The sequence below is a fragment of the Gossypium hirsutum genome, chromosome A02 (genome assembly GCF_007990345.1).
Source record: "Gossypium hirsutum isolate 1008001.06 chromosome A02, Gossypium_hirsutum_v2.1, whole genome shotgun sequence".
Taxonomy (NCBI): Eukaryota; Viridiplantae; Streptophyta; class Magnoliopsida; order Malvales; family Malvaceae; genus Gossypium; species Gossypium hirsutum.
Window position 1 is genome coordinate 47,678,278 of NC_053425.1, and position 14,149 is coordinate 47,692,426.

The 14,149-nt window shown below is 36.1% G+C and overlaps 1 protein-coding gene across 1 annotated transcript; it reads left to right on the forward strand.

The window, feature by feature from the left end:
• Positions 1-6,708: 6,708 nt before the first annotated feature.
• LOC107952213 (uncharacterized protein At4g02000-like) lies at positions 6,709-7,425 on the forward strand. Its single transcript, XM_016887487.1, has one exon. The coding sequence runs from the start codon at positions 6,709-6,711 to the stop codon at positions 7,423-7,425; it is 717 nt and encodes a 238-aa protein (XP_016742976.1).
• Positions 7,426-14,149: the final 6,724 nt, after the last annotated feature.

Sequence of the window (14,149 nt, forward strand, 5' to 3'; positions counted from 1 at the left end):
AGCCACACAGCCATATGTCCCTCTTCACCAACATTTGACCTACTACATGGCCTAGTGTTTCCACACAGCCAGAGCACATGGGTGTGTGTCCCTAAGTCACTTATACTAGTTCTGTGTGTGTTCTGATCTAAAATCATATCTGTTTGTGTTCGACTCTTGGCTAGGCTTTAGTGAAAGTGAGTAAGACTTTGATACGGGTTTCTGTTCATGTGCAATTTGTGACTGATGTGTGTGTTAAATGTCTGATTCTGAACCCAGTTAACTAGGTGTGTGTGTGTGTATGTTTATGCTGTCTAACTGTTTGTTGATGTGACACTGTTCTGTGAGGTTGACTGCATACATACACTTGCACAAAGTAAATTTTTGGGTTGGTTGGGAAGAGAAGGGAGACTAATTATGATCTGATCTGGCAATTCTACTGCAACTTATTCGAACAGTGATTTATCACACTTTAGCACAAGTACGTCAGCTTTGTTGCATACTATTATCTGATCTAGCAGTTTAAACTACAACATGATTGTTGTAACGCCCCAAAATTTTAAATTTTTGTTTTTGTGAATGGGTGAAACAAATCTGTATTGCTTTAGTGGTTAAGTGTTCTGGGAGTGTCTGAGAGGCCCAAAGTTCAAGCCATGACTTGGAAAAATTTTGGTATTTTTATGAATAAAGTGAAATCTTTGGTTGATAGGCTTTTAATTAAAAGATGGTAAGTAATGATCAGAATGGGTCTGCTGGTCTGGTGGTTAAGATGTGGGTTGGTGTGTTAGAGGTCCTGTGTTTGAATCCTTGCGTAGGCGGGGGAGTTTTATTTTTCTTTTTTGACTGAGAGTGTTTCGATTAACCTAGAACTCTTAGGGGGTTGGGTAGTAGGAAAAATTTGTAGGATGAAGGAGTTACCAGAATATCTAAATTTTATTTTGTACTTCTTCCATAACTTCCTTTATTTCTTTGACATTTTTTTTCTTTCTGTTTCTTCTCTTACAAACTTTCAGCTTCTTCTTCTTTTTCTAGCTCTTATCGAAATTCAACTACAAATCACGTATTAATGACATGCTGTCCTCCGTGTTGTTGTGAATGTAATATCCCGAATTAGCGCCTAATCATAATAGTGGTTTCGTGACCACAAATCTGAGGTAGAAAAATTTATTTTATTATCATTTTAAAGTCTATGGCATGATTGCATGATTGTGTGAAAATTTTGTTTAGAAATTTTATCGATAGAGGGTCCAATTTGATATTTAGGACTAAATTGCAAAAGTTGTAAAATATGTGTTCTACTTCACAAAGGTATTAAGTACTTGTGAGTAATGGGATTTTAAAGTGGAGGTCCTTGGATAGTAATTAGACCATTATACTAGTTTGGACAAAAATACCTAAAGGAAGATAAAACACCATAGTTTTTAATTAAGGGCATTTTGGTCATTTAGTTATTAAAATGAATTAAAAATAAAATTAAAAGCCAATTTTTGTCCATCTTCTTCATTAGGTAGAAATTTCAAGGGTTCTCCATATCTAGGGTTTGTTTCAAGCTTCCAAGCTCTATAGTAAGTGATTCCAAGCCCCGTTTTTAATGATCTTTACGTTTTTGGAATCCCGGTAGCTCGATTTAGCTTATGCTAACAATAAGTCAACCTAGGATTCATATTTGGAAAAATACCCATAGGTGAAATTTGTGTGTTTTGGTGTTTTATGATAGAATATGAGGTTTTAAATTATGTTAGACAACTTGTGCTACTCGGTTTTAAGTGAAAACGAGTAAAAGGGCTTAATCGGTAAAAATACCTAATAGTCATAAGTACATGTTAGAGTGTGAATTTGATGTTTCCATAGAAGGGAAAAATGATAAGCACATCATAAAACATAAGAAAATAGGATGAAGTTTAATTCCCGAGTCTTGGGGCAAAAGTGCAAATATGTGAAAGTTTAGGGGCAAAATGGTCATTTTGCCAAAGTTCGTATTAGGGGCTGTTTTGATGAATGTATGTATTAAATAAAATTAATTTGGCATTATAGATCAAGAGAAACGAGATTCAAGTCGCAATCGAGGGAAAAACAAAGTTTACGAGGAATTGGCTCGATTACTAATATTTTGTATCGAGGTAAGTTCATGTGTAAATAAGGTAACATAATTTTTATTTTAAGTGATTTAATGTTATTTATATGACATGATACTTATTATCATGAAATATGATGTTTTGTAAATTATTATTTGGTGATATGCAAATTATGTGAACAACTTGATAAGTATGAGATGCTAGCAAGTATCGATTCTATATTCCCAAGAAGGCGATCAAAATGTGTAATTGAAAAGAATCTCGTTTGAACCTTAGGAATAGATTAGGGTACAAGTGACGTGTCATTAGGATGGTTGAGTTCCGAACTCGTTGAGTTGAGTCCGAGTTCACTTATGGATGCGAACGCCCGAGCTCGTTGAGTTGAGTCCGAGTTCGTTTATGAGCGGGTTACATGGTAGCTTGGCTACATAGATTCAAAATCTATTGAGCTTGTTCAGTTATGAGTATAGCACTTACGTGCACACTATCCACATATCCGAAATTATATTCCTACGTGTTCAACAGGAGAATCCTAAGAGAATATTGAGGATGCTTAAAACAAAAGTGATTCGATGATGAATGTGTTGAAGAAGTGAAAATGGACAAGTATGAGTTTAATTCTTGGTTGAGAACTTGGTGAGACAAAATTGTGGTTAGATAGTAAGTATTTTTATGTTATGAGTGTTTTAATGATGTTTATGTTGGATTGCATAATCATGTTACTTATTATTTACATGTGAACTTACTAAGCATTTATGCTTACTCCCTCCTTTTTCTTCATTGTAGTTTTGACAAGCCGGCTTGAGAATCGAGATAGGTCGAAGGCTCGTTCACACTATCCAAAGACCTAAATTGGTAAAATGGCTTGTATATTTTGAATGTGGCATGTATAGCACTATACTCACTTTGTGTAAATGATCATATGATATGGTTATGGTTTGGTAAGAAAAGAGTTTGTAAATCATTAGCTATTGGAATGACTAATCAAGTTTATATATGATAACGTGTATGCTCTATGTCTTAACTAAACCATGGAAATCCTTGGAAAGGTAAAATTGGCCACAAAACAGAATATTGCTGCAGTAATGACGTGAATTTGAAAAATCACTAAAAATAGTAAGAAATGGAATTAAATGATGAATAAGTTATGAAATCGAAGCTTGATAATTTTATTTTCATATGGATGAAACAAAACATGTAAATGAGTTATATTTTATGAGATATTTAAGTTTTGGTGGAATAGGGTCAGAGTGGTCTCTGAATCCCCTATTCTGAATTTGAAAATCTACCAAAAATTAGACAAAAATAATTATAAGTCATGCTTTATATTTTCAGATTCCTTATTGAGTCTAGTTTTATGAGAAATAAATGGCATAATCATTGAATCTCTGTACAGGGAGATATCTGATTCATAATACACAAGGGTCAGAGTAGTCAAACCCTAAAATAAGGGAGACTTAAATCAATAAAATGTACTAATTAGCTTGACCAAAAATTCTAGAAAAAACTTAGTAGATAGATATGAGTCTAGTTTCAGGGAAAATTTACGGATCTAAATTTTGAATTTTGAAACTCGAGATATGAATTTCTAAGCGACTGTGACGTAGTTAGCTAGCTTGTCTAGAAAATTTAAAAATAAATTGTTTGAGCTGTTTAATTAATGAATTAAGTTCGTTAACACCTTGTGCTCGACTCTAGCAACGGTCTCGGGTACGGGGGCGTTACAATGAAGGTAAGGATTTCATTGTGTTTTTGAGTTGGCTGGTTATACGTTAGTTGTCTGGGGGAGTAACCATGAAGTTTGATTTTCTACGAATATTTTGGTATAGGAGAAGGCTGTGAACAGTGAATTTCATCTCTTGTGCTTGGATGGTGCTAACGATGATTTTTTTGGCTTCGGTAAGTCTTGGGTGTTATCTCGAGTTTTAGCACCCATTTATCAATTGACTACTAATTGGGAATTTGAATGCCTTCTCTATAGGTTCTAGTTATCTCGGGATTTCTTTAGTGTCAAACCGAGCCAGATGTGTACTCAATTGCACAGAAAATGAGGATTCAGTGAAAGCCAAAAACCTCACGGTCGATGATACACGGGTGTGTGGTCGCTCGTGTGGTAGGCAGTGTGACAGACACGGGCGTGCGTTTGACGAGGCCAGGCCGTGCGCACTAGACACGGCCGTATGATGGCTAGCTAGGCCGTGTGCGATACATGGGCCAAACTACCTTGGGCCGTGTGGGCCACACGGGCGTGTGGGATTCTAGGCTAGGCCGTGTGGAACAATTTGGGCTGTGTGGGCCCACACAGGCAGGCTACATGGGCATGTGAGCCCATTTATCTGAAAGGTTCTCAAAGTCATTCATTTACACTTGTAACATGCTCAAATCGAGCTTAATTAACTTAAAACGTGCATTCAGGACTAAATCGTTAACATACAAGACCTTAGAGAAAATTTAGAAAGTTTCTTGAATACAGAGGTCACACATCTGTGTGCCCAGGTCGTGTGCCTCACACGGCCGCTAGACACGCCTGTGTCATAGGCTATGTGGAAATAGGGCATACATACTGCCTTGGGTCATACGGCCGACCACATGCCCGTATGTCTAGTCCGTGTAACTCACTGACTTATTTTAATTAAGCTTCAGCAGACACACAATCAAATCAAATGCCCGTGTGTTTAACTGTGTGGACAAGAAATAGGCTTGTTTTAAGGCATTTTTCCTCATCCAATCTTCAATCACCTAAGCTCACATATAACACCATACTTTTATTCAATTTGGAAATCAAAACAACCATTTCAAATACACATTATATGCCATTACAAAACCAAACATTTATATACTCAAATCAATTCCATTTGTGCATTTAAACACATAGCAAACTAATATTATTCATTAGCCAATATACATATATAACCTATTCAATAATTCAACCTTAAACATCCAAGTACCAACTATCATTCAAACAGTTTTGATTCATATTTCCATCACATATCCATTCCATTTGCATATCCTCATTCCATCAACTACTTACCAAAACATGCCATATCTAGTACACATAAACATAACCCAATATTTAACCAAGTTAAGCCAAATCACATGGCTTAAACACATCAATATATATAAGGTTCAATAGCTAAATTAACTTATACATCTCATATAATCAACTAGCCTATACATGCCATATTATTAATTTCAAAGGGTTCAAAAATACCAAATCAAATCTTGGATAGTGTGATGAATTCTTCAATGACTTCCAACCCGAGCGATCTTTCAAATCACTGTAAAATACGAAAAATAAACAGAGTAAGGTAATAATCTTAGTAAGCTCGTATGACTAGTATGTACTATATACAATTTAACAATTAATTCACAAATTGATAAACATGAATACATATAAATCAGCTCCATCCAATTCAATATGTAATACAATTACAACTTGATAATTTCTGTATATATATATTCATCGATTCTCACTTACGTGTCATATGAAATTATCAATATCAGTTACTTGTCAAGCGTATCATGTATACCTGAACTGGTTCATATAATCATTTCTATTCTCACACCATTATCTTTTCCATTGATCCATGGGAAATAACATCAAATATCCTGTATCTTGCACACTAATAGGCATGCATGTGGTTAAACCATTTAGATCTCAAGCACATTTAACTTCATTCCATATTTTAATTCATCAAATAACATCAATACCATGTAATTCTCATAACATTATGGCAATTCATTTCTATTCGTATAAATTGTAATTCATTCATATAACTAGTAGTTCATCCGTATAACCAATAATTCATTAATAACAACAATAATTTATCCATATCTACAGTAATTCATTCATTTCAATAGTAATTCATCCATTTCAACATAGCTTATTCATATGATCGGTAAGAGTAATTATGCCCATTGATCTATGTAGAATATGGATAGATACTCGGGTGATACACACTAAGTGTATTTATTGGTAATCCGTTAATTCATTATCCTTTTCGCTCTTTCGAGCCATGATCGGTAAGCTCCATTGAGCTGAAACGGTAAGCTCTATCGAGATGAATAGTAAGCTCTTATGAGCTGATATATCAGTAAGCTCATACGAGCTGTGGTGAGTCCGCAACAAATACAGAAGCTTGACCAAATTGGTAATCCTAGTAACATGTCACACGTATCTAAAAAATTGCTACGGTTCAAACAGGGCTCGGTAATTATCCAACTTCATCATTTAAGCATTCAATGATCAATAATTCAATTTTTCAAATCATATATATATCCACTTCAACTAAGTAAAAACATTTAAATACTCAATTTGCATACTCAATGCATATTATCATACCGAATCCATGAAACGTATATAACATTTGTAACATTTCACTTTCATTCATGTAAACAGTAATATAATCATATCATCAGTAATTCAAATTTCAATTGAGTTATTCATTCAACTTATTCACATTCATTTTAAACAATTGCAAATATTAAATGTTTAATATTTCCTTCTTCTTAAAAATCTGTCTGTCTTTTGACATATTTTCTTTGTCTGTCTTTTGACATGGGTGTTTCTTATTCTTATTCTTTGTCTTTTTACTTTTGACCTTGGTTTTTTATTCTCCTTACTATTATCTTGGTGTTTCCTGTGGTATAAGTTATGGAAGATGAGTTAGCCAACTTGAGTATATTGGATGCAGAGGAGGAGGCGTTTCAGGAGGATGTCGTGGTAATCGAGCAAAATTTCCAGTTTAGTCTAGTGGGGTGTTGTTTAACAGATAGTGTGGTTAATTTCTCTACTCTACATAACACGATGGCAGATCTATGGTATCCCATTAGAGGGATTTGTATAACGGATATTGGGAATAAATGCTATCTTTTCCAATTCTTCAATGAGGTTGATGTCCAAAGAGTGATGGCCGGCACACCGTGGTTCTTCAACATCCATCTACTTCTACTGCACCAAATACAAAAAAGAGAGAATCCGTCAGTGTTATCGTTAATCTACTCTGAGTTCTGGATTCAAGTTCACGAATTACCTGCAGGGCTAATGTCTGAACCAATGGCTAGACAATTCAGTGATTTTTTGGGAAAGTTTCTTCATTATAATACTTCCATTCCTTCTTCAGGCAATAAAAATTATATGCGTATCCATGTTCTCCTGGATGTCACGGCGCCATTGAAGCGCAAAAAGAAGATTCAAGTGGGTGGAGTTTTAATTGTTTATGGTAGTTTTAAATATGAAAAGTTAAGCCTGTTTTGTTTTATTTGTGGTAAGCTGGGGCATGGAGAGAGCTACTGTCCATTCCGATTGAGAATTGATCCTTCAAAAATTATTTTCAGGTGGGATTTATCTATTCGTGCGGTGCCACGGTGACGGACTACGATGGTGAGTAGGTGGTTGCATGAAGCCGATGGATCACAATGCCAAGTTGAAAATATGGAAAGTTCCAATCACAGTAATAGTATTATTAGGGAGGTGGATTCTTGCCATAACATAGGGAGAGATTTTGCAGATAAAATGTCAAATCCCAATATGATTCCATTAGGATCCAATCAACAATTTTCTATTAAAGAAAATAATAATGGTAGCAATTTGGGCAAAGGTATTTCGATTGTTGCTGGGTTGGAAAATGGGCTTATGGAAATGGTTGTGGAGGAGGAAAATGATCCATTAACAGTAGTAGAAGGGAAGAAACGACAAAGGCTTGTGACTAGCCCGAATGTCACTTTGGGTTTTAATGTGGAATGTGGCGTCCTCGATTTAACGGCTAGCTCTGGTGAACAGATCAGCTGATCACAATGAAAATACTAAGTTGGAACGTTCGTGGCTTGGGGAGGCCTCGAATTGTTCACAGGCTCAAGAATAAATTGAGAGCCATTAATCCCCGAATTTTTTTTTCATTGAAACAAAATTAAGTTCTAAACGGATGGAATTAGTCAGATTAAAGTGCGGGTTTGAGAATGGGATTGATATTGGGGCGGTGGGGTCAAAAGGAGGACTCTCTTTGCAATGGTAAGGGAATTCTTTGGTTAGTCTCAAAAGTTTTTCTTCTTCTCATATTGATGTTGACATTCATGATAATGAACGAGGGGAGGTCTGGCGATTAACGAGTTTCTATGGGAATCCGGACGGTCGACTTAGAGGAACATCATGGGAACTACTTCGACAACTTGGTAGTGATTCGTCCTATCCATGGGTTGTCTTGGGGGATTTTAACGAGATTATAAACTTTTATGAGAAAAGAGGTGGCCGTCTTAGATCGAAGCGTCAGATGAATGCCTTTCGTACGACATTGGAGAATTGCAATCTCAGTGACTTGGGCTTTGTTGGTAGATGGTTTACTTGGGAGCGAGGGAAGTTTTCAAACACAAACATACGAGAGAGATTGGATCGCAGAGTTGTTACGTCGAGCTGGATTGATATCTTCCCCAATTATCAGATTGAACATTTAAATCATCCATTTTCTGATCATTGTCCTATTCTTTTGGATACTATGAAAAAGAATTGGAGGGATTAGTGTAGTTTTGACAAGGTGTTTTAATTTGAGGCTAAGTGGTGTTTGGATAGTTCATTTGAAGATGTGGTTTGAAGCTCGTGGAATGATATGTCAAGAAGTGTTCCAAATAAGCTTAAGAGATTGGGCTCTTTGATTCAGCGTTGGAGTAGATCCAGAATTAATGAGGAAAGGAAAAATCGAATGGATTTGAAAGATAGACTGAAATTCCTCTTTAATCAAGAACCTGATGATGAGACTCTAGGCGAAAATAACAGAGGTCCAACTGGGACTTAATCTGGAAGCTGATAAGGAAGAATTATTTTGGGAGCAATGAGCCCGTGTTCATTGGCTAAAAAATGGAGATCGAAACACTAGTTTTTTCCACAAAATTGCTGTTCAATGCCAGTTTCGTAACAGAATTGCAGAGTTAGATGATGGGAGAGGAAAAAGATTCTCTCTGACTAAGGATTTATTATGTCTCGCTTCCGATTACTTTAAGGAGCTATATTCAGCTTCTGAGATAGGTTCTGACAAACATGTTTTTGGACCCATGGAGTATAGAGTCTCGGGTAGTATGAATGATTCCCTTCTCAAACAGTTTACCGAGGAGGATATTAATTCAGCAATCAAAATGATGGCACCTTTGTAAGCTCCCGGGGTTGATAGGTTTCCCACCTTATTCTTTCAAAGGTACTCGTACATAATTGGCCCTGACATTTCTTCCTATTATTTATCTATTCTAAGTGGAGAAACTGAAATTGGTGATATTAATAAAACTCGTATTGTTTTGATTCCCAAGGTGGAGAAACCAAGAAATTTGTCACAATTCAAACCCATAAGTCTCTGTAATGTAATTTATAAAATTATCACGAAAGTCTTGGTAAATCGAATGAGTAATGTTTTGGGATGTTCTATTGATGAAGCCCAAGGGGCTTTCATCCTAGGAAGGCTTATCTCTGATAATGTGCTCATTGCTTATGAGGTTCTGAATTCTCTTAAGATGAAGAAAAGTGGCAAGAAAGGGAATTTTGTGCTTAAACTCGATATGAGTAAAGCGTATGATTGGGTTGAATGAGATTTCTTGGTAGGAATGATGACTAAACTGGGTTTTCATGCCGATTGGGTAGTATTGATTATGAGGTGTGTTTGTTCTATATCATATTCGATGAGTCTTAATGGGTCTAATGGGGAGTGGTTTTTGCCCTCAAGAGGCCTAAGACAGAGAAACCCTCTTAGTCCTTATCGTTTTCTCATCTGTGCTGAGGGATTTTCTACACTCATCAAGGAAGCAAAGCAGAAAAGGTTGATGAGGGGTGCGTCAGTTGGTAGGGAATGTTTTTCAATAAATCATTTTTTTTTGCAGATGATTGTATTCTTTTTGGGGATGCTTCTTGTAAGGGAGCTCGTGTGGTTTGGGATGTCATTAGAGAATATGAAATGATTTCAGGGCAGCGTGTGAATTTTGACAAGTAATTAATTTATTTTGGCGCTAATGTGGACTCCATTACAAGGGAGAATATTACTAGCCTTTTAGGTGTCCGGGTAGCCTCAAGTCCAGAAAAGTATTTAGGTCTACCTATAATGGTGGGTCGGAACAAAATTGGGCTTTCTCCCATTTTGTCGACAGATTCAGAAAAAGAGTAGAAGGCTGGAGTTTGCGCTATCTTTCAATTGGGGGGAAGAAGGTCTTCATTAAGTCCGTATTACAAGCCATTCTGCTCTATGTTATACAGTGTTTTCTTATGCTGAAATCATTATGTCGTAAACTTGAATGCATTATGAACAAGTTTCGGTGGACTAATAACAAGCTCGCGAAGCGGATACATTGGAGTTCATGGGACTTTTTATGTAAGCTGAAATGTGATGGGGGAATGGGTTTTAAAATTTTGTTTCTGTTTAATAAGGCGTTGCTAGCAAAATAGGTTTGGCGTATTTTATCGCAGCCGAATTGTCTCTTACCCAAAGTTTTAAAAGCTAGGCATTATCCTTCCTCAGACTTATTATCAGCAAATATTGGGTCTTACCCTTCGTTTACCTAGAGAAGCATTTGCAGTGCTCGGGAGCTGATGGTGGACGGGCTGGTGTGGTGAGTTGGGAGTGGTGACCGTATCAACATATGGAATGACCCTTGGTTGCCTGGGCGAGAAAGCAATAGAATACCAGTTCAGAAGATTTTGCCTAACTGGACTACTGTAAACCAGTTAATCAAGACTGAGACTAATACCTGGGATAATGAGCTGATTCATAATCTGGTTGATGAAACCATTGCAAAGCGTATCCTTTTCATTCCTCTTTCTGGTGCTAATGTAGATGACATGTTAGTTTGGAAATATGAAGGATCTAGGGAATATACAGTGAAAAGTGGGTATCGGGTTCTATCTACAGAGTTACTGCAAAATCATACATACACTTCTTCTAACTGTGTTGACTATAGGGGTTTTTACAAATCTCTATGGAAATTGAACATTCTGGCTAAAATTAAAATTCACATATGGAGGCTTATTAACGATCTGTTGCCTCATTTCTGTAATTTGGCAAAGAGGTTTTTATCTGTTGATGTCGTCTGCCCTTTGTGTAAGGTTGAGATGGAGGACTCTGGTCATTTGTTGTGGTATTGTGACTTCCTACAATCTGTTTGGGCCACACTTACAAATCCAGCTGTAAGATTTCAATGAGTTGTCAAATTATAAGCATCATTTTGTTCAGAATTTTCTATTGCAAGTGATTAACAGAAGCAATTACTGGTAATCTCTATATAGAGTCTCTGGTTTAGAAGAAATAAACTTGTTCATGAAGGGGTTAAACCATCTTTGATGGAATTGTTAGGGTTTATTCAAGGTTATAGTCGTGATTTGAGCCTGAATCAAGAGACTTCTAGTCCTTCTCTTAGATCTATGGATAGAGCGGTCTGGAAACCCCCCGATGTTGGAGTTTTAAAGCTTAATTTTGATGCGGCTTTTTAGCACGATTTACAACTCGCTGTTACAGCAGTTATTGCCAGAGATTCAGAAGGTGAAATAGTCGAGGCAGAAACTTATCTGTTTTCGAATGTGAGCAACGCTTGCTTGGAGGAAGCGCGGGCATGTGAAAGGGCGCTTCTGTTTTGCAGTTGAGAAGGGATCCGGCACTTGCACATTGAGGGGGATTCCTTAACAGTTATTAAGAGCATTCACAAGAAGGAGAAAGACAAATCTGTTATTCGGTCAATAACACATCAGATTAATCTTCTAAATGAAAGCTTTGATTCTGTCACTTACACTTTTGTGCCCCAACTGGTGAATAGGACGGCTCACACACTGGCGATGGAAGGACGGCGAAGACAGATTTTCGGTTTCTGGATAGACGGAGTACCAGTCGCTGTGAAGGAGATGGCGATGTTGGATCGTCAGATGTTTCATGGTTCACTTTAATTCGGCTTTGAAAATAGTGATGATTCACCGATTCTCCATCTATGGATTCAAAGCTTAGTTCTCTCCACTTCTTCATCTCAGGATCTATCAATAGGAGAAGAGAATTGTTTTTTTGGCTAATATTTGGATCATTTTTTGGCTTAAGGTGTTTCTCTTGTTGTTAGTTTTTCTAGGCTCTAGAACTGTTTTTTCTTTACAGCTATTTTTGGTTTTTCATTTATTTATGTCCTTTCATGCAGCTGTATGAGGGTGACGTTTCAGTGTTTTTTTTGCCTTGAGCAGTGTTTAATAATTAACAGCCAATATTTGTTGACAAAAAAAAACAATTGCAGATATTAATAGTTCGATTCTAGTTATACGAACTTACTTCGTGTCGTTCAAATAAAACTATCGGCTATTCGTCCACTTTTCGATTTCCCCGATCTAGTTCCGGTAATTGCTTATCTTGATATCTATATATAATATCAAATTCAGCATATTAACTTTCCTTTCTATTCAATTTGACACTATATACATATTTTGGCAAAATTACACTTTTTCCCCTAAAGTTTCACACTTTTACAATTTAGTCCCTAAGCTCTTAAAATGAAATTCATTCAATTTTTGCCAAACCCAAGCCTAGCAAAATTTAATACAACTTTATAGGAGCCCATATTTTCATTTATTTCACACTTTTAACCACAACATTTTACATTTTCTCAATTTAATCCCTAATTAACATTTTTGTCAAAAATCACTTAACAAAATATGAAAATCTAACATCAAATATTCATACTTCACCATTAAGCATCAAAGAACACATAAGCTCATCAATGGAAACTATAAAAATCTTTAACAATTTTGAAATAAGAGACACGGGCTAGCTAGTACTAGTTGCATCGATCACAAAAACGTAGAAATTATTAAAAAGCGGGTCAAAAATTACTTACAAATTAAGCATGTATTAGCCAAAACTTCAAAGCTCATCCTTGCCTTTCTTTGTTTCTAAATTTTGGTGGAAAATATAGGATGAAGATGAGTGGAAATTTTAGTTTTCTTTTATTTAACCTTATTTCCAAATTTACCTAATTAACCTTCCAATTTAAAACAATTTACAACAATGCCGAACCAAATCTTCCACTAACTAATTAGTGGTTTAATATCCACATAAGGACTTTTGATTTAGTTTTCTATAGCTATTTCACTCTTTCAGCTTAGAACACAAGTTTTACGCTTTACGTGATTTAGTCCTTTTTATCGAATTAACCACTTAAACGATAAAATTTCTTTACGAAATTTTCACACGAACATTCTATCGTACTGTAAACCTTAATAAAATAATAAAATAAATATTTTGACTTTGGATTGTGGTCCTGAAACCACTATTCTGATTAATCCTAAAAACGGGTTGTTACAAGTATTAATTCGAATGTATGGACTGATATTCGTATAATAGCATGACATCTATTGCATGTTGCATTGCATTGGGGTGGGCTGATGATATTTGGAGGAAGTTTTCTAAAAGGCTCTTAAGCTTGTTAACCAGTAGCTCAGCTACAATATTCTTATTATGTGCCGTATTACGGTACAACATGGTGTGTAGGGATGAGTGGGTATTTTAACCCCACATGGTGTGTAAAGATGGACGGAGATGGTGTGTAGAAGCTGGTGGGTAGGATTCTGATTTCTGTTACTGCATACTGTATCTGAAATGGGCCAAGGCCCTAATTTATATCTGAGACTGTAGCTAAGTGGGCTAAGGCCCAAACTGAATTTGTAATGGGCTTAGGCCCCAGACTGTATATGTTTGATTTCTGATGTTAAACTGTATGCATGTTTTCTGTGGGGGGTTACACATTGAGTTTGCAAAAACTCACCCTTTTCTATTTAATCTGTACAGGTAATCCCTAGACTTGACGGATCGGTGCAGCAGAGGACTCAACGGTGGCCACACATAAATTTTAGACTGCTTCCCGTTAGCTTCCAGATTTTATTACTTATTTGGAGTTTTTGATGTAACTTTTGGACTTTGGACTGTTTGACTTTAAATTTTGATTTTTAAAACTTGTTTACATTTTTATTAGGGTGTGGCATTATCAAACTCGATTTTCACTAAGATTGAACGGGTTTCCTAAAATAAGTGTTTTTCAAAGCTTTCGCTAAAAAGGTACGATTTTAGACATAACGAACAACTTGCGTTTTACTTCGAATT